Source organism: Chiloscyllium plagiosum, unplaced genomic scaffold (assembly GCF_037043375.1).
Source record: "Chiloscyllium plagiosum isolate Xiang-an unplaced genomic scaffold, Cpla_swu_hap1 HiC_scaffold_53Y, whole genome shotgun sequence".
NCBI classification, from domain to species: domain Eukaryota; kingdom Metazoa; phylum Chordata; class Chondrichthyes; order Orectolobiformes; family Hemiscylliidae; genus Chiloscyllium; species Chiloscyllium plagiosum.
Genome location: NW_028270192.1, coordinates 11,948,610 through 11,968,609, shown reverse-complemented (window position 1 = coordinate 11,968,609; position 20,000 = coordinate 11,948,610). Strand labels below are relative to the sequence as shown.

Below are 20,000 nucleotides of genomic sequence, written 5' to 3'. Positions count from 1 at the left end.
CAGTGCTGAGGGAGCGGGTGCTGAGGGAGGGTCAGTGCTGAGGGAGTGGGTGCTGTGGGAGGGTCAGTGCTGAGGGAGCAGGTGCTGTGGGAGGGTCAGTGCTGAGGGAGCGGGCGCTGTGGGAGGGTCAGTGCTGAGGGAGCGGGTGCTGAGGGAGGGTCAGTGCTGAGGGAGGGTCAGTGCTGTGGGAGGGTCAGTGCTGAGGGAGTGGGTGCTGTGGGAGGGTCAGTGCTGAGGGAGTGGGTGCTGTGGGAGGGTCAGTGCTGAGGGAGCGGGCTCTGTGGGAGGGTCAGTGCTGAGGGAGCGGGTGCTGAGGGAGGGTCAGTGCTGAGGGAGTGGGGGCTGTGGGAGGGTCGGTGCTGTGGGAGCGGGTGCTGTGGGCGGGTCAGTGCTGAGGGAGCGGGTGCTGAGGGAGGGTCAGTGCTGAGGGAGTGGGCGCTGTGGGAGGCTCAATGCTGAGGGAGCGGGCGCTGTGGGAGGGTCAGTGCTGAGGGAGGGTCAGTGCTGAGGGAGCGGGCGCAGCGTCCCACCCATATCCCCTCAGCAATCTCACTGGAACCTAAAGTGTCGTCCAACCCCGTCGCTGCCCTGTGGGATCTTGCTGTGTCGCTCTTCAGCCACATCGGATGGCGCATGTGGCGCCCCCTGGCCAGTTGGAGTGTTCTGTAGTCTCTCCTAGCGTGCCATTCGGACACCCCCCACCCCCCCCCCCCCTCTCACCCCACCACTGGATTGTTGACGGGAAGGAATCACCCGTTCCCATTATCTCCCCCACTCACCAATTGCCCCCCCCCAACCCCCTGCCCTCCACACTCTGGCCTACAATGGGGCAGGTACAGACGCCGTAGTTGCTAGGGAGGGGTTGGTGGGGGTGGGTCGAGAGAGAGAGAGAGATAAGAGGGCCTTACCTCGGACGATCTGCCTGGCACACGCGTTGTAGACCTGGTCCTGGGTGGTGTTGCTTGGGAAGACCCGGTCAAAGACGTACGGTTTACCCTGGGGAGGGGTAACAGAGTCGGGATGGGCGCGGGGGGTTGGGGGGGGGGGGGGTGTGGGGGAGTTGGGGAGGGTGGAGACCGGGAGGGGGTGTGGAAAGAGAGGAGAGGAGGAGAGGGTGGGAGGGGAGAGGGGGGACAGAGGGAGGGAGGAGGGGAGAGAGTGAGAGGAGGAGAGAGGGAGGAAGGGGGAGAGAGAGAGAGAGACGAAGGGAGAGAGTGAGGGAGAGGTGGGTGGGGGAAGAGAAGAGGGGAAGATGGAAGTGTGAGGCAGAGAGAGTGTTGGAGAGGGAGTGAGGCGGAGAGAGGGAGAGGGGAAGGGGAGGAGAGGGAGAGAAAGAGAGAGGGAGAGAGAGAGAGAGAGGGGGAGTGAGGGTAGAGTGGGGAGAGAGTGGGTGGGGGAAGAGAGATAGAGGGAGAGAGAGAGAAAGCGAGGGACGGACAGGGAGAGAGAAAGAGAGAGAGAGCGAGAGAGAGAGAGCAAGAGATAGTGGGGGACAGAGCGAGAGAGTGAGGGAGAGACAGAGTGGGGAAGCCGGATGGGGGAGAAGGGGAGAGACAGAGAGGAGGACGGAGAGACGGGGGGGGTAGAGGAGAGAGTGAGATGGAGCGAGGAGTGTGGGGGAACAGAGAAAGCGAGGGGGACCGAGCGAGGGGAAGGAAATGGAACAGAGAACGAGAGAATTAGACCCACAACGCGGACTACAATTTACACTCACACCTGGTAGGATTCACCTGGTCACTGCCGCTGCCTCCTGCAAGTCACCCACAGAACCCTGCCATCCCAACAGGGGGTTAGTGGGTGGCACGGTGGCACAGTGGTTAGCACTGCTGCCTCACAGCGCCAGAGACCCGGGTTCAATTCCCGCCTCAGGCGACTGACTGTGTGGAGTTTGCACGTTCTCCCCGTGTCTGCGTGGGTTTCCTCCGGGTGCTCCGGTTTCCTCCCACAATCCAAAAGATGTGCAGGGTCAGGTGGATTGGCCATGCTAAATTGCCCGTAGTGTTAGGTAAGGGGTAAATGTAGGGGTATGGGTGGGTTCGCTTCAGCGGGTCGGTGTGGACTTGTTGGGTCGAAGGGCCTGTTTCCACACTGTAATGTAATCTAATCTAATCTAATCTAATCTATTTACATCATGGTCATAACAGTCATACAGCACAGAAACAGGCCCTTCGGCCCATCCAGTCCCCGTGCCGACCCTGACCCCAATACCCCTGCAAACCTTTCCCTATCCGTGCCCTTATCCAAATGTCTTTTAAACGCTGTAACTGTCCCCACGTGCCCCACTTCCTCAGGAAGTTCATTCCACACACGGACCACCCCTCATCGTTTCACACAATTCTCCCCCTTGTATATTTTTTGAATCTCTCTCCTCCCACCCTAAAAAATGTGCCTCCGAGCTTTGAGAGCCTCGACCCCACGGAGAGGAAGCGTGTCTATTCAGCTTGTCCCTGTCCCTCGTGACCTTACAAACCTCTGTCAGGTCGCCCCTCAGATGCAGGGGTGGGGGGAGGGGGGTGGGCGGACACAGAACCTCAGACGAGGCGTCACCAACATCCTGTACAACCCCAATGTGACGTCCCTACGCTCAAAAGATCTGAAGGCAAGCATGCTAAACACCTTCTTCACCTCCCCCGTCTACTGGTGACGCAAACCTCAAAGAATTATGTCCCTGAACCCCCAGGTCCTCCAGCACTACCCAGGACCCCATAGTTAACCGTCTGTGTCCTGCCCACTTGTTGGTTACACCAAAATGCATCACCTCGCGTTTATCCGAATTAAACTCCATCTGCCACTCCTTGGCCCGCTGACCCAATTGATCAACATCTCTTCGTAATCCCCGATAACCTTTTTTTCAATGTCCGCTCGACCAATTATGGTTCAGGGCTGCGAACTGGGAACTGTGAGGCAAAGGTGACCTTTGGACCGTGGGTTAAAAGGGAAACAGTGCAGACCTGCTTTTGTTGACTTGCTTCTTGGCCAAAGGGTTCTGCGGGTGCTCCCTCACCGGGGGGGGGTGGGGGGGGGAGATAATGATGTTTAAACAGGGAGCGCAAGCTGGCTGTTTAACAAGGTACCCGAGAATTGGTTCCAGCAAGTCTGGAAGAAGCCTTCTGGACAAGGCAGATGTGGAACTGGGACATTCAGAGGATAGAGCGTTCAGTGAGGACTGTAACCGCATATACCTGAGTGATCTGTAAAAAAAGCAGGCTGATTGGTACCTGCACAAAACCAATGTACAACGCAGTCTGAAACCCACGTCCCACTCACAGAGTCACTGGGGCCCTCCTTCAGTCTCACCCACAGCCACACATTGTATGCACATTGTCTTACAAACATATTCCACTCACGGCGCCATTGGGCAATTTCCCCGCTAACTCTCCTCCACAACTCTGACAGGCGCTGTGCGAGGGTTAGCGCTGTGGGAGGGTCAGTGCTGAGGGAGCGGGTGCTGAGGGAGCGGGCGCTGTGGGAGGGTCAGTGCTGAGGGAGTGGGTGCTGTGGAAGGGTCAGTGCTGAGGGAGTGGGTGCTGTGGAAGGGTCAGTGCTGAGGGAGCGGGTGCTGAGGGAGGGTCAGTGCTGAGGGAGTGGGTGATGTGGGAGGGTCAGTGCTGAGGGAGTGGGTGATGTGGGAGGGTCAGTGCTGAGGGAGCGGGTGCTGTGGGAGGGTCAGTGCTGAGGGAGAGTCAGTGCTGAGGGAGCGGGTGCTGAGGGAGGGTCAGTGCTGAGGGAGTGGGTGATGTGGGAGGGTCAGTGCTGAGGGAGCGGGTGCTGTGGGAGGGTCAGTGCTGAGGGAGGGTCAGTGCTGAGGGAGCGGGTGCTGAGGGAGGGTCAGTGCTGTGGGAGGGTCAGTGCTGTGGGAGGGTCAGTGCTGAGGGAGCGGGTGCTGAGGGAGGGTCAGTGCTGTGGGAGGGTCAGTGCTGAGGGAGCGGGTGCTGTGGGAGGGTCAGTGCTGAGGGAGTGGGTGATGTGGGAGGGTCAGTGCTGAGGGAGCGGGTGCTGTGGGAGGGTCAGTGCTGAGGGAGGGTCAGTGCTGAGGGAGGGTCAGTGCTGAGGGAGTGGGTGATGTGGGAGGGTCAGTGCTGAGGGAGGGTCAGTGCTGAGGGAGTGGGTGATGTGGGAGGGTCAGTGCTGAGGCAGTGGGTGCTGTGGGAGGGTCAGTGCTGAGGGAGGGTCAGTGCTGAGGGAGGGTCAGTGCTGAGGGAGTGGGTGATGTGGGAGGGTCAGTGCTGAGGCAGTGGGTGCTGTGGGAGGGTCAATGCTGAGGGAGGGTCAGTGCTGAGGGAGGGTCAGTGCTGAGGGAGTGGGTGATGTGGGAGGGTCAGTGCTGAGGGAGCGGGTGCTGTGGGAGGGTCAGTGCTGAGGGAGTGGGTGATGTGGGAGGGTCAGCGCTGAGGGAGTGGGTGCTGTGGGAGGGTCAGTGCTGAGGGAGCGGGTGCTGTGGGAGGGTCAGTGCTGAGGGAGTGGGTGATGTGGGAGGGTCAGTGCTGAGGGAGTGGGTGCTGTGGGAGGGTCAGTGCTGAGGGAGCGGGTGCTGAGGGAGGGTCAGTGCTGAGGGAGTGGGTGATGTGGGAGGGTCAGTGCTGAGGGAGCGGGTGCTGTGGGAGGGTCAGTGCTGAGGGAGGGTCAGTGCTGAGGGAGGGGGTGCTGAGGGAGGGTCAGTGCTGAGGGAGTGGGCGCTGTGGGAGGGTCAGCGCTGAGGGAGTGGGTGCTGTGGGAGGGTCAGTGCTGAGGGAGTGGGTGCTGTGGGAGGGTCAGCGCTGAGGGAGTGGGCGCTGTGGGAGGGTCAATGCTGAGGGAGCGGGTGCTGTGGGAGGGTCAGTGCTGTGGGAGGGTCAGTGCTGAGGGAGTGGGTGCTGTGAGAGGGTCAGTGCTGAGGGAGTGGGTGCTGTGGGAGGGTCAGTGCTGAGGGAGGGTCAGTGCTGAGGGAGCGGGTGCTGAGGGAGGGTCAGTGCTGTGGGAGGGTCAGTGCTGTGGGAGGGTCAGTGCTGAGGGAGCGGGTGCTGAGGGAGGGTCAGTGCTGTGGGAGGGTCAGTGCTGAGGGAGCGGGTGCTGTGGGAGGGTCAGTGCTGAGGGAGAGTCAGTGCTGAGGGAGCGGGTGCTGAGGGAGGGTCAGTGCTGAGGGAGTGGGTGATGTGGGAGGGTCAGTGCTGAGGGAGCGGGTGCTGTGGGAGGGTCAGTGCTGAGGGAGGGTCAGTGCTGAGGGAGGGGGTGCTGAGGGAGGGTCAGTGCTGAGGGAGTGGGCGCTGTGGGAGGGTCAGCGCTGAGGGAGTGGGTGCTGTGGGAGGGTCAGTGCTGAGGGAGTGGGTGCTGTGGGAGGGTCAGCGCTGAGGGAGTGGGCGCTGTGGGAGGGTCAATGCTGAGGGAGCGGGTGCTGTGGGAGGGTCAGTGCTGTGGCAGGGTCAGTGCTGTGGGAGGGTCAGTGCTGAGGGAGTGGGTGCTGTGAGAGGGTCAGTGCTGAGGGAGTGGGCGCTGTGGGAGGGTCAGTGCTGAAGGAGTGGGTGCTGTGGGAGGGTCAGTGCTGAGGGAGTGGGTGCTGTGGGAGGGTCAGTGCTGAGGGAGCGGGTGCTGAGGGAGGGTCAGTGCTGAGGGAGTGGGTGATGTGGGAGGGTCAGTGCTGAGGGAGTGGGTGCTGTGGGAGGGTCAGTGCTGTGGGAGCGGGTGCTGTGGGAGGGTCAGTGCTGAGGGAGTGGGTGCTGTGGGAGGGTCAGTGCTGAGGGAGTGGGTGCTGTGGGAGGGTCAGTGCTGAGGGAGTGGGTGCTGAGGGACGGTCAGTGCTGAGGGAGTGGGTGCTGTGGGAGGGTCAGTGCTGAGGGAGTGGGTGCTGTGGGAGGGTCAGTGCTGTGGGAGCGGGTGCTGTGGGAGGGTCAGTGCTGAGGGAGTGGGTGCTGTGGGAGGGTCAGTGCTGAGGGAGTGGGTGCTGAGGGAGGGTCAGTGCTGAGGGAGTGGGTGCTGTGGGAGGGTCAGTGCTGAGGGAGTGGGTGCTGTCGGAGGGTCAGTGCTGAGGGAGTGGGTGCTGTGGGAGGGTCAGTGCTGAGGGAGTGGGTGCTGAGGGACGGTCAGTGCTGAGGGAGTGGGTGCTGTGGGAGGGTCAGTGCTGAGGGAGTGGGTGCTGTGGGAGGGTCAGTGCTGAGGGAGCGGGTGCTGTGGGAGGGTCAGTGCTGAGGGAGTGGGTGCTGTGGGAGGGTCAGTGCTGAGGGAGTGGGTGCTATGGGAGGGTCAATGCTGAGGGAGCGGGTGCTGTGGGAGGGTCAGTGCTGTGGGAGCGGGTGCTGTGGGAGGGTCAGTGCTGAGGGAGTGGGTGCTGTGGGAGGGTCAGTGCTGAGGGAGGGTCAGTGCTGTGGGAGGGTCAGTGCTGAGGGAGCGAGTGCTGAGGGAGGGTCAGTGCTGAGGGAGTGGGTGATGTGGGAGGGTCAGTGCTGAGGGAGTGGGTGCTGTGGGATGGTCAGTGCTGAGGGAGCGGGTGCTGAGGGAGGGTCAGTGCTGTGGGAGCGGGTGCTGTGGGAGGGTCAGTGCTGAGGGAGTGGGTTCTGTGGGAGGGTCAGTGCTGAGGGAGTGGGTGATGTGGGAGGGTCAGCGCTGATGGAGTGGGCGCTGTGGGAGGGTCAATGCTGAGGGAGCGGGTGCTGTGGGAGGGTCAGTGCTGAGGGAGTGGGTGCTGTGGGAGGGTCAGTGCTGAGGGAGGGTCAGTGCTGTGGGAGGGTCAGTGTTGAGGGAGTGGGTGCTGTGGGAGGGTCAGTGCTGAGGGAGCGGGTGCTGAGGGAGGGTCAGTGCTGAGAGAGGGTCAGTGCTGTGGGAGGGTCAGTGTTGAGGGAGTGGGTGCTGTGGGAGGGTCAGTGCTGAGGGAGCGGGTGCTGTGGGAGGGTCAGTGCTGAGGGAGTGGGAGCTGTGGGAGGGTCAGTGCTGAGGGAGTGGGTGCTGTGGGAGGGTCAGTGCTGAGGGAGCGGGTGCTGTGGGAGGGTCAGTGCTGAGGGAGTGGGTGCTGTGGGAGGGTCAGTGCTGTGGGAGGGTCAGTGCTGAGGGAGTGGGTGCTGTGGGAGGGTCAGCGCTGAGGGAGCGGGTGCTGTGGGTGGGTCAGTGCTGAGAGAGTGGGTGCTGTGTGAGGGTCAGCGCTGAGGGAGCGGGTGCTGTGGGAGGGTCAGTGCTGAGGGAGGGTCAGTGCTGTGGGAGGGTCAGTGCTGAGGGAGCGGGTGCTGTAGGAGGGTCAGTGCTGAGGGAGTGGGTGCTGTGGGAGGGTCAGTGCTGAGGGAGCGGGTGCTGTGGGAGGGTCAGTGCTGAGGGAGCGGGTGCTGTGGGAGGGTCAGTGCTGAGGGAGCGGGTGCTGTGGGAGGGTCAGTGCAGAGGGAGTGGGTGCTGTGGGAGGGTCAGTGCTGAGGGAGTGGGTGCTGAGGGAGTGGGCGCTGTGGGACGGTCAGTGCTGAGGGAGTGGGCGCTGTGGGACGGTCAGTGCTGAAGGAGCGGGTGCTGAGGGACGGTCAGTGCTGAGGGAGTGGGTGCTGTGGGAGGGTCAGTGCTGAGGGAGTGGGCGCTGAGGGAGGGTCAGTGCTGAGGGAGCGGGTGCTGAGGGACGGTCAGTGCTGTGGGAGTGGGCGTTGCATTCGCAGAGCGGACTGGGCATCCCCTTCACGCCTCACTGTGGAATCACCGTCTGGCTGGCCCAGACCCCCTGTATAATTGATTCATTAAAGCTGGAAGGTGACGCTGTCGCAAAGCTAAATCCCCAGATCCGGTAACAATAGCCAGGGCTCAGCTTTAATGCACTTAGCTGCTGTTAACCTGCCAGGCCCTGGAAATGCCGGGATTATGTCAGGAATTAATTTTTCCCCAGCCACGGCAGCATCAGGATTAGCAGCACCTCTCTGTGAGGCTTCTCTTCGAGAAAAACATATAAATAATGCGTAATTTTTTAAATGTAATTGCGCCGTTTCTCCACGGAACGCAGCAGCTTTTAATGTCAGTGTTGCTGGACATATCTGCGCCAGGCTGCCTTAACGTATTAAACTGGTCGCCTCGCTTTAAACAGACTGTTTTCCTCGTGATCCCTTCGACCACTCTCAAGACCGAGGGGACCCCCACTGGGGTTCCAGATCTCCTTATAAATCACAGATTACCCAGGTCACGTAGCACGGAAACAGACCCTTCGGCCCAACCGGTCAAGTGCTGACCCCTGCTCCTGGCCCTCATCCCTCCAAACACTTTCCCCATCCTTATCCTTATCCAAGTGTCTTTTAAGTGTTGTAACTGTCCCCACACACCACCTCAGGACGTTCATTGCACACGAGAAGACCACCCTTTTAAATCTTCCTCCTCTTACCTTAAAAAATATGCTCCCCCGAGTTTTGAACTCCCCCGCCCTGGGCGAAAGATCTTTGCTCTTTCACCCTACCCATGCCCCTCATGATCTTATAAACCTCCGTCCGGTCACCTCTCGACCTCCTACGCTCCAGGGGGAAATGAACATTCCCAGGTCCTCTTAGTGACTCCAACCCTCTGCACCCCGGGCAAGGTCCTGTGGAAATCTCTCCGGGTTCAATAACGTCCTTCCTGTAACGGGGTGACCAGAGCTGGACACTGCGCTCCAGACGTGGCCCTCTCCCACGTCTTGTGCAGCCCCAGGGTGCACGTTCCCAACTCCCGACCCTCAAAGGTGTCGGGGGGGGGAAACGTGCAAGCCCCACGCCGACAGACAGCGTGGGGCGCCATAGGGCAGCAGCGCTGAGCGGGGTAAGCCATAAGAAAGGCATAAAAGGACCGTTAAAAATACCTTAGCTGCAGAAACGCTTGCGTCTGTGGAAACTACATTTAGCTAAATATTCTGCAGGATACCCTGTGGCAACACGAGAAGGATTTGCACGGAGAATGTTAGGTTGGTCATATCTCTCTCTTCGGGATATCCGGTTTCTCAATGCACTCTCAACCATTAATTTTCTTTTTTAAGCAAGGCCGGGTGTCGGCTCGGACGCCGCAGGCTCGGGCCTGCGTTATTGGAGCTGCACTGACCGAGAGACCAGTTAGCAGTGAATTCTCTGCAGCAGAGGAGCAGTCGTGGATGGAAGGTTGAGGATTGACCTTGCTGCCCTGCGGGGAAATGTCGGAAAGCGAAAAGAGATTCCTAAAATGAAACGGGGTCCACGTCGGCCACTGGTGGTTGGGTTGTCTTTTTTTGGAGAAGAGATCTCCCCTTTCCCCCCCCCCCCCCCCAACCCCACCACCGAGAAATGACTGGCTGTCTTCCAAGTGTGTGGTGACGACTAGCACGAGAGGACGTATCTTTAAACTGAGGGGTGATAGATACAGGACAGATGTCAGAGGTAGCGTCTTTACTCAGGGAGTAGGAGGGGGCATGGAACGCTCTGCCTGCAATGGGAGTAAACTCGCCAACCTTAAGGGCATCGAAATGGTCATTGGATAACTATACGGATGATATTGGAATAGTGTGCTTCAGATTGGCCCCACAGGTCAGTACAACATCGAGGGGCCGAAGGGCAATGATCTAATGTAAAGGAGGGTTTGAGCTACAGGGAGAGGTTGGACAGGCTGGGGGCTGTTTTCCCTGGAGCGTCGGAGGCTGAGGGGTGACCTTAAGAATGTAAAGCGGGACAGCGCGGTAACAGGCCCTTCGGCCCCTCCAGGCTCGCGCTGACACACTTTGCCCTTCCGTACTAAAACCGTCTTCGCTTGCAGGATCTGTATCCCTCTATTCCCTTCCCCGTTCCTGTGTTGGTCCGGGTGAGTGCTGGGAAACCAGCCCCACACATCTCTTTTAAAACTCCCTCCCGCCCCCTCCCCTCCCCGCCCCCCCCCCCTCCCTCTGCACCCTGAGCCTGTGTGTCCCCCTCCACTCTGGGGAAAACGCCTCAGACTTTCCCCCCTATCCGTGCCGTTCGCAAACTTATAAACCTCGATCAGGTCGCCCCCTCGACCTCGCGCGTTCCAGTGAAAACAAACCCAGTCTGTCCAACCTTTCTCCCTGGCTAAAATCACCCTCCCCCCACCCCCCGTACCAGGCAACATAGAGTCAGAGAGATGTACAACATGGGAACAGGCCCTTCGGTCCAACCCGTCCGTGCTGTCCCAGATATCCCAACCCAATCTAGTCCCACCTGCCAGCACCCGGCCCATATCCCTCCAAACCCTTCCTATTCATATACCCATCCAAATGCCTCTTAAATGTTGTAATTGTACCAGCCTCCACCACATCCTCTGGCAGCTCATCCCATACACGTACCACCCTCTGTGTGAAAAAGTTGCCCCTTGGGTCTCTTTTATATCTTTCCCCTCTCACCCTAAACCTATGCCCCTCTAGTTCTGGGCTCCCCACCCCAGGGAAAAGACTTTGCCTATTTACCCTATCCGTGCCCCTCATGATGTTATAAACCTCTATAAGGTCACCCCTCAGCCTCCGACGCTCCAGGGAAAACAGCCCCAGCCTGTTCAGCCTCTCCCTGTAGCTCAGATCCTCCAACCCTGGCAACATCCTTGTAAATCTTTTCTGAACCCTTTCAAGTTTCACAACATCTTTCCGATAGGAAGGAGACCAGAATTGCACACAATATTCCAACAGTGGCCCCTAACCAATGTCCTGTACAGCCGCAACATGACCTCCCAACTCCTGTACTCAATACTCTGACCAATAAAGGAAAGCATACCCAACGCCTCCTTCACTATCCTATCTACCTGCGACTCCACTTTCAAGGAGATATGAACCTGTACTCCAAGGTCTCTGTGTTCAGCAACACTCCCCAGGACCTCACCATTAAGTGTATAAGTCCTGCTGAGATTTGCTTTCCCAAAATGCAGCCCCTCGCATTGATCTGAATTAAACTCCATCTGCCACCCCTCAGCCCTTCGGCCCATCTAAACCTTTCCTGTACCCTTTCCAAAGAATCTGTCCCCTTCTGGTAGCATGGTGACCAGAACTGTACACAATATTCCAAATTAGGGAGGTTTATAAAATCAGGAGGGGATCAATATAATGAATACTCAAGGTCTTTTCCCCCCAGATAATCAAAAATGCAGTGACATTTACTTGTGAGGGAGGAGATTTACATGATCAGTTTGGTGTCTCGTAGGGTTTTGAGGGACAGGGAGAGGTTGGACAGGCTGGGGGCTGTTTTCCCTGGACTGTCGGGGTGACCTCATCGAGGTTTATAAAATCACGAGGGGGGTGTGGATAGGGTAAATAGACAAGGTCTTTTCCCCCCTGGGGGTGGGGGGGGAGTCCAGAACTAGAGGGGCGTAGGTTTAGGGTGAGAGGGGGGAAAAGGGACCCGAGGGGCAGAGGGTGGTACGTGTGTGGAACGAGCTGCCAGAGGAAGTGGTGGGGGCTGGTACAATGACTGGCTGGGGGACACGAACAGGAAGGGTTTAGGAGGGATATGGGCCAAATGCTGGCAAACAGGGACTGGATTAATTTAGGACTAGGTTAATTTAGACATGGACGAGTAGGGCCGAAGGGTCTTTTTCCATACTGTACCTTTCTGTGACTCTCTGAGGGGCGGATTACAGGATCTGTAGACAACAGTTTACATTCTAACTTGCGCGTGTGGAGTACCGCGGGCAATTCTGGCCGCCCTGCTGAGGGGAAGGATGTTATTAAACTGGAAAGGGTCCAACCAAGACTTACCGAAGATGCTACCAAGGTGGGAGGGTTAGAGCTACAGGGAGAGGCTGGGGCTGTTCTCCCTGGAGCGTCGGAGGCTGAGGGGTGACCTTATAGAGGTTTATAACATCACGAGGGGCATCGGTAGGGTGTTGGGTCCCCAGGGAATGGGAGTCAACAGTTTTGGACAGGCGGAAGGTGCGTGAAGGAAGATTGCTCCCGAACCCAATGGCTTGACCCCCCCCCCCGACTGGAGTTGGGAGGTTACCAGGGGTCTGAAGAGGGTGGGGATGTGGAGAAGGGGTGGGAGAAAGACTCCCACCCTATCTATGATCTTACACACTCCTGTCGACCCTCAGCCTCCGAAACTCCGGAGAAAACAGGTCCAGGTTTGTCTAATCTTGCCTACTCCAATGTGGGCAGCGTCCACGTCCCTCTTGCCCTGGCGTGACATTCTGAACCGCGCGCGTTGGCCGAATTTGTCCAGCTCAGTTTCCTCACAGACAGTGGGGGGGGGGGGGGGGGATTTAACGACAGTACAGGCCGCCGCACGTCAAGGGGAAGGTGGTTAGATTCTCTCTCTCTCTCTCTCCTGTTGGAAGCGGTCACTTCCTGGTGCGCTTTTCCAGCGACACATTTTCAGCTTTCTCCCCCAGAGGGTGGTCTGCGTGTGTGTGGAATGGACTTCCTGAGGAAGTGGGGGGGGGGTGGGGGGGAGGTTGTTGTGGGTGCAGTTACAACATTTAAAAGGCATTTGGATAAGGATTATGGAGAGGGGAGGGATCAGGGGCCAGGGGCATGTCAGGCGTGGGGCTAGCTCAGTTTGGGATTAGGGTCGGCGCCCGACTGGGTGGGCCGAAGGGCCTGTTTCCGCGCTGTCTTCACTCAGAGAGTGGTGGGGCGGGGATGGGACTCTCGGCCTCAGAAAGGGGTCCAAACTATTGAATGTTTTTTCGAGAAGGGGCTCAATATAGTTCTTAGGGGAGGGGTGAGAGAACCTCTTATCCCCCACGGTTCGTAGGATCACAGAAAAACAGTCCTGTTTGGCCCAACTCATCCACGCCGACCAGATATCCTAAAGTAATCTTTTCATTCATCTAGTGCGCCCCTGGCTGGGCCCAGCGTTTACCGCCCAGTCCCTAGTTGCCCCACACTTCCTTGAGAAGGTTGGGGGGGGGGGGGGTGGGGGTGGGGGGGTGAGATCCCTTCTTGACCCACTGCCGTCCCACCTACCAGAGGGTAGACCCACACAGCGTCCCTCGGGGAGGGGATTCCGACCCTGAGGGAAAGGCCGAAATATTCCCCAAGCAGGGGAGGGGGTTCCCCTGTATCTGCTGCCCCTTAGTCCTTCCAGATGGAACGTGGCCGTGGGGTTTGGAAGGCGCTGCCTGAGGATCTTTGGTGAATCACTGCAGTGGGTCTTGTAGAGGGGACACCCTGCTGCTGCTGAGCGCCGTGACTTTGGAAAGAGAAGGGAGAATCCAACGGGATGCAAAAAAAAAAATAAAAATGCCAAGGGGTTGGGTCGGGGAGACGTGGGTGGGAGAAAACGCAGCAGATAGACCGTTCCCCTGCAGGGAACTGGGGAGGTGAGGGAGAAAGAGTCAGACTCACACGCGCACACAACTCAAACAGACACTTTGGGCCGTGCTCACTCGTGCTGACCCACCGACAGAATCAGAGGATCTTTACAGCGTGGAAAAAAAAGCCCTTTGGCCCACACCGACACGACGATGTGTAAGCCAGCCAGACCCATTGCCCAACCGGGTATTTACCCCCTGAGTAATGCAGGAGAGAGCGAGGATTCCTGAAGAAGGGCTCATGCCCGAAACGTCGATTCTCCTGCTCCTTGGATGCTGCCTGACCGGCTGCGCTTTTCCAGCAGTACATTTTCAGCCCTGGCTAATGCAGCTCGCCTGCGCATCCCTGGGCACTACGGGACAATTTAGCATGGCCAATCCCACCCTAACCTGCACATCCCTGGGCACTACAGGACAATTTAGCACGGCCAATCCCACCCTAACCTGCACATCCCTGGGCACTACGGGGACAATTTAGCATGGCCAATCCCACCCTAACCTACACATCCCTGGGCACTACGGGGACAATTTAGCATGGCCAATCCCACCCTAACCTACACATCCCTGGGCACTACGGGACAATTTAGCACGGCCAATCCCACCCTAACCTGCACATCCCTGGGCACTATGGGACAATTTAGCACGGCCAATCCACCCTAACCTGCACATCCCTGGGCACTACGGGACAATTTAGCACGGCCAATCCCACCCTAACCTGCACATCCCTGGGCACTACGGGGACAGTTTAGCACGGCCAATCCCACCCTAACCTGCACATCCCTGGGCACTACGGGACAATTTAGCACGGCCAATCCCACCCTAACCTGCACATCCCTGGGCACGACGGGGACAATTTAGCACGGCCAATCCCACCCTAACCTGCACATCCCTGGGCACTACGGGACAATTTAGCACGGCCAATCCCACCCAAACCTGCACATCCCTGGGCACTACGGGACAATTTAGCACGGCCAATCCCACCCTAACCTGCACATCCCTGGGCACTACGGGGACAATTTAGCACGGCCAATCCCACCCTAACCTGCACATCCCTGGGCACTATGGGGACAATTTAGCACGGCCAATCCCACCCTAACCTGCACATCCCTGGGCACTACGGGGACAATTTAGCACGGTCAATCCCACCCTAACCTGCACATCCCTGGGCACTACGGGGACAATTTAGCACGGCCAATCCCACCCTAACCTGCACATCCCTGGGCAATACGGGGACAATTTAGCACGGCCAATCCCACCCTAACCTGCACATCCCTGGGCACTACGGGGACAATTTAGCACGGCCAATCCCACCCTAACCTGCACATCCCTGGGCAATACGGGGACAATTTAGCACGGCCAATCCCACCCTAACCTGCACATCCCTGGGCACTACGGGGACACTTTAGCACGGCCAATCCCACCCTAACCTGTACATCCCTGGGCACTACGGGGACAATTTAGCACGGCCAATCCCACCCTAACCTGCACATCCCTGGGCACTATGGGGACAATTTAGCACGGCCAATCCCACCCTAACCTGCACATCCCTGGGCACTATGGGGACAATTTAGCACGGCCAATCCCACCCTAACCTGCACATCCCTGGGCACTACGGGGACAATTTAGCACGGCCAATCCCACCCTAACCCGCACATCCCTGGGCACTATGGGGACAATTTAGCATGGCCAATCCCACCCTAACCTGCACATCCCTGGGCACTACGGGACAATTTAGCACGGCCAATCCACCCTAACCTGCACATCCCTGGGCACTACGGGACAATTTAGCACGGCCAATCCCACCCTAACCTGCACATCCCTGGGCACTACGGGGACAGTTTAGCACGGCCAATCCCACCCTAACCTGCACATCCCTGGGCACTACGGGACAATTTAGCACGGCCAATCCCACCCTAACCTGCACATCCCTGGGCACGACGGGGACAATTTAGCACGGCCAATCCCACCCTAACCTGCACATCCCTGGGCACTACGGGACAATTTAGCACGGCCAATCCCACCCAAACCTGCACATCCCTGGGCACTACGGGACAATTTAGCACGGCCAATCCCACCCTAACCTGCACATCCCTGGGCACTACGGGGACAATTTAGCACGGCCAATCCCACCCTAACCTGCACATCCCTGGGCACTACGGGGACAATTTAGCACGGCCAATCCCACCCTAACCTGCACATCCCTGGGCACTACGGGGACAATTTAGCACGGTCAATCCCACCCTAACCTGCACATCCCTGGGCACTACGGGGACAATTTAGCACGGCCAATCCCACCCTAACCTGCACATCCCTGGGCAATACGGGGACAATTTAGCACGGCCAATCCCACCCTAACCTGCACATCCCTGGGCACTACGGGGACAATTTAGCACGGCCAATCCCACCCTAACCTGCACATCCCTGGGCACTACGGGGACAATTTAGCACGGCCAATCCCACCCTAACCTGCACATCCCTGGGCAATACGGGGACAATTTAGCACGGCCAATCCCACCCTAACCTGCACATCCCTGGGCACTATGGGGACAATTTAGCACGGCCAATCCCACCCTAACCTGCACATCCCTGGGCACTATGGGGACAATTTAGCATGGCCAATCCCACCCTAACCTGCACATCCCTGGGCACTATGGGGACAATTTAGCATGGCCAATCCCACCCTAACCTGCACATCCCTGGGCACTACGGGACAATTTAGCACGGCCAATCCACCCTAACCTGCACATCCCTGGGCACTACGGGACAATTTAGCACGGCCAATCCACCCTAACCTGCACATCCCTGGGCACTACGGGACAATTTAGCACGGCCAATCCCACCCTAACCTGCACATCCCTGGGCACTACGGGGACAGTTTAGCACGGCCAATCCCACCCTAACCTGCACATCCCTGGGCACTACGGGACAATTTAGCACGGCCAATCCCACCCTAACCTGCACATCCCTGGGCACGACGGGGACAATTTAGCACGGCCAATCCCACCCTAACCTGCACATCCCTGGGCACTACGGGACAATTTAGCACGGCCAATCCCACCCAAACCTGCACATCCCTGGGCACTACGGGACAATTTAGCACGGCCAATCCCACCCTAACCTGCACATCCCTGGGCACTACGGGGACAATTTAGCACGGCCAATCCCACCCTAACCTGCACATCCCTGGGCACTACGGGGACAATTTAGCACGGCCAATCCCACCCTAACCTGCACATCCCTGGGCACTACGGGGACAATTTAGCACGGTCAATCCCACCCTAACCTGCACATCCCTGGGCACTACGGGACAATTTAGCACGGCCAATCCCACCCTAACCTGCACATCCCTGGGCACTACGTGGACAATTTAGCACGGCCAATCCCACCCTAACCTGCACATCGCTGGGCACTACGGGACAATTTAGCACGGCCAATCCACCCTAACCTGCACATCCCTGGACATTATGGGACAATTTAGCACGGCCAATCCCACCCTAACCTGCACATCCCTGGGCACTACGGGGACAATTTAGCACGGCCAATCCCACCCAAACCTGCACATCCCTGGGCACTACGGGGACAATTTAGCACGGCCAATCCCACCCCTAACCTGCACATCCCTGGGCACTACGGGGACAATTTAGCACGGCCAATCCCACCCCTAACCTGCACATCCCTGGGCACTACGGGGACAATTTAGCACGGCCAATCCCACCCCTAACCTGTACATCCCTGGGCACTACGGGACAATTTAGCACGGCCAATCCCACCCTAACCTGCACATCCCTGGGCACTACGGGGACAATTTAGCACGGCCAATCCCACCCTAACCTGCACATCCCTGGGCACTACGGGACAATTTAGCCTGGCCAATCCCACCCTAACCTGCACATCCCTGGGCACTACGGGACAATTTAGCACGGCCAATCCCACCCTAACCTGAACACCCCTGGGCACTACGGGGACAATTTAGCACGGCCAATCCACCCTAACCTGCACATCCCTGGGCACTACGGGACAATTTAGCACGGCCAATCCCACCCTAACCTGCACATCCCTGGGCACGACGGGACAATTTAGCACGGCCAATCCCACCCTAACCTGCACATCCCTGGGCACTACGGGACAATTTAGCACGGCCAATCCACCCTAACCTGCACATCCCTGGGCACTACGGGGACAATTTAGCACGGCCAATCCCACCCTAACCTGCACATCGCTGGGCACTACGGGACAATTTAGCACGGCCAATCCACCCTAACCTGCACATCCCTGCACATTATGGGACAATTTAGCACGGCCAATCCCACCCTAACCTGCACATCCCTGGGCACTACGGGGACAATTTAGCACGGTCAATCCCACCCTAACCTGCACATCCCTGGGCACTACGGGACAATTTAGCACAGCCAATCCCACCCTAACCTGCACATCCCTGGGCACTACGTGGACAATTTAGCACGGCCAATCCCACCCTAACCTGCACATCGCTGGGCACTACGGGACAATTTAGCACGGCCAATCCACCCTAACCTGCACATCTATGGACATTATGGGACAATTTAGCACGGCCAATCCTACCCTAACCTGCACATCCCTGGGCACTACGGGGACAATTTAGCACGGCCAATCCACCCTAACCTGCACATCTATGGACATTATGGGACAATTTAGCACGGCCAATCCTACCCTAACCTGCACATCCCTGGGCACTACGGGACAATTTAGCACGGCCAATCCCACCCTAACCTGCACATCCCTGGGCACTACGGGACAATTTAGCACGGCCAATCCCACCCTAACCTGCACATCCCTGGGCACTACAGGACAATTTAGCATGGCCAATCCCACCCTAACCTGCACATCCCTGGGTACTACGGGACAATTTAGCACGGCCAATCCCACCCTAACCTGCACATCCCTGGGCACTACGGGTCAATTTAGCACGGCCAATCCCACCCTAACCTGCACATCCCTGGGCACTACGGGGACAATTTAGCACGGCCAATCCCACCCTAACCTGCACATCCCTGGGCACTACAGGACAATTTAGCATGGCCAATCCCACCCTAACCTGCACATCCCTGGGCACTACGGGACAATTTAGCACGGCCAATCCCACCCTAACCTGCACATCCCTGGGCACTACGGGACAATTCAGCACGGCCAATCCCACCCTAACCTGCACATCCCTGGGCACTACGGGGACAATTTAGCACGGCCAATCCCACCCTAACCTGCACATCCCTGGGCACTACGGGGACAATTTAGCACGGCCAATCCCACCCTAACCTGCACATCCCTGGGCACTACGGGGACAATTTAGCACGGCCAATCCCACCCTAACCTGCACATCCCTGGGCACTACGGGGACAATTTAGCACGGCCAATCCCACCCTAACCTGCACATCCCTGGGCACTACGGGGACAATTTAGCACGGCCAATCCCACCCTAACCTGCACATCCCTGGGCACTACGGGGACAATTTAGCACGGCCAATCCCACCCTAACCTGCACATCCCTGGGCACTACGGGGACAATTTAGCACGGCCAATCCCACCCTAACCTGCACATCCCTGGGCACTATGGGGACAATTTAGCACGGCCAATCCCACCCTAACCTGCACATCCCTGGGCACTATGGGGACAATTTAGCATGGCCAATCCCACCCTAACCTGCACATCCCTGGGCACTATGGGGACAATTTAGCATGGCCAATCCCACCCTAACCTGCACATCCCTGGGCACTACGGGACAATTTAGCACGGCCAATCCACCCTAACCTGCACATCCCTGGGCACTACGGGACAATTTAGCACGGCCAATCCACCCTAACCTGCACATCCCTGGGCACTACGGGACAATTTAGCACGGCCAATCCCACCCTAACCTGCACATCCCTGGGCACTACGGGGACAGTTTAGCACGGCCAATCCCACCCTAACCTGCACATCCCTGGGCACTACGGGACAATTTAGCACGGCCAATCCCACCCTAACCTGCACATCCCTGGGCACGACGGGGACAATTTAGCACGGCCAATCCCACCCTAACCTGCACATCCCTGGGCACTACGGGACAATTTAGCACGGCCAATCCCACCCAAACCTGCACATCCCTGGGCACTACGGGACAATTTAGCACGGCCAATCCCACCCTAACCTGCACATCCCTGGGCACTACGGGGACAATTTAGCACGGCCAATCCCACCCTAACCTGCACATCCCTGGGCACTACGGGGACAATTTAGCACGGCCAATCCCACCCTAACCTGCACATCCCTGGGCACTACGGGGACAATTTAGCACGGCCAATCCCACCCTAACCTGCACATCCCTGGGCACTACGTGGACAATTTAGCACGGCCAATCCCACCCTAACCTGCACATCGCTGGGCACTACGGGACAATTTAGCACGGCCAATCCACCCTAACCTGCACATCCCTGGACATTATGGGACAATTTAGCACGGCCAATCCCACCCTTACCTGCACATCCCTGGGCACTACGGGGACAATTTAGCACGGCCAATCCCACCCAAACCTGCACATCCCTGGGCACTACGGGGACAATTTAGCACGGCCAATCCCACCCCTAACCTGCACATCCCTGGGCACTACGGGGACAATTTAGCACGGCCAATCCCACCCCTAACCTGCACATCCCTGGGCACTACGGGGACAATTTAGCACGGCCAATCCCACCCCTAACCTGTACATCCCTGGGCACTACGGGACAATTTAGCACGGCCAATCCCACCCTAACCTGCACATCCCTGGGCACTACGGGGACAATTTAGCACGGCCAATCCCACCCTA

The 20,000-nt window shown here is 58.2% G+C and overlaps 1 protein-coding gene across 1 annotated transcript in view; it reads right to left on the bottom strand.

The window, feature by feature from the left end:
* LOC148134628 (kinesin heavy chain-like) overlaps positions 1–20,000 on the bottom strand; it is a 54,350-nt gene that overhangs the window by 24,901 nt on the left and 9,449 nt on the right. Inside the window, exon 2 of the mRNA XM_087985668.1 lies at positions 909–996. Within this exon, the coding sequence (XP_087841794.1) occupies positions 909–996 (88 nt within the window). The remainder of the gene's footprint in view (positions 1–908; positions 997–20,000) is intronic.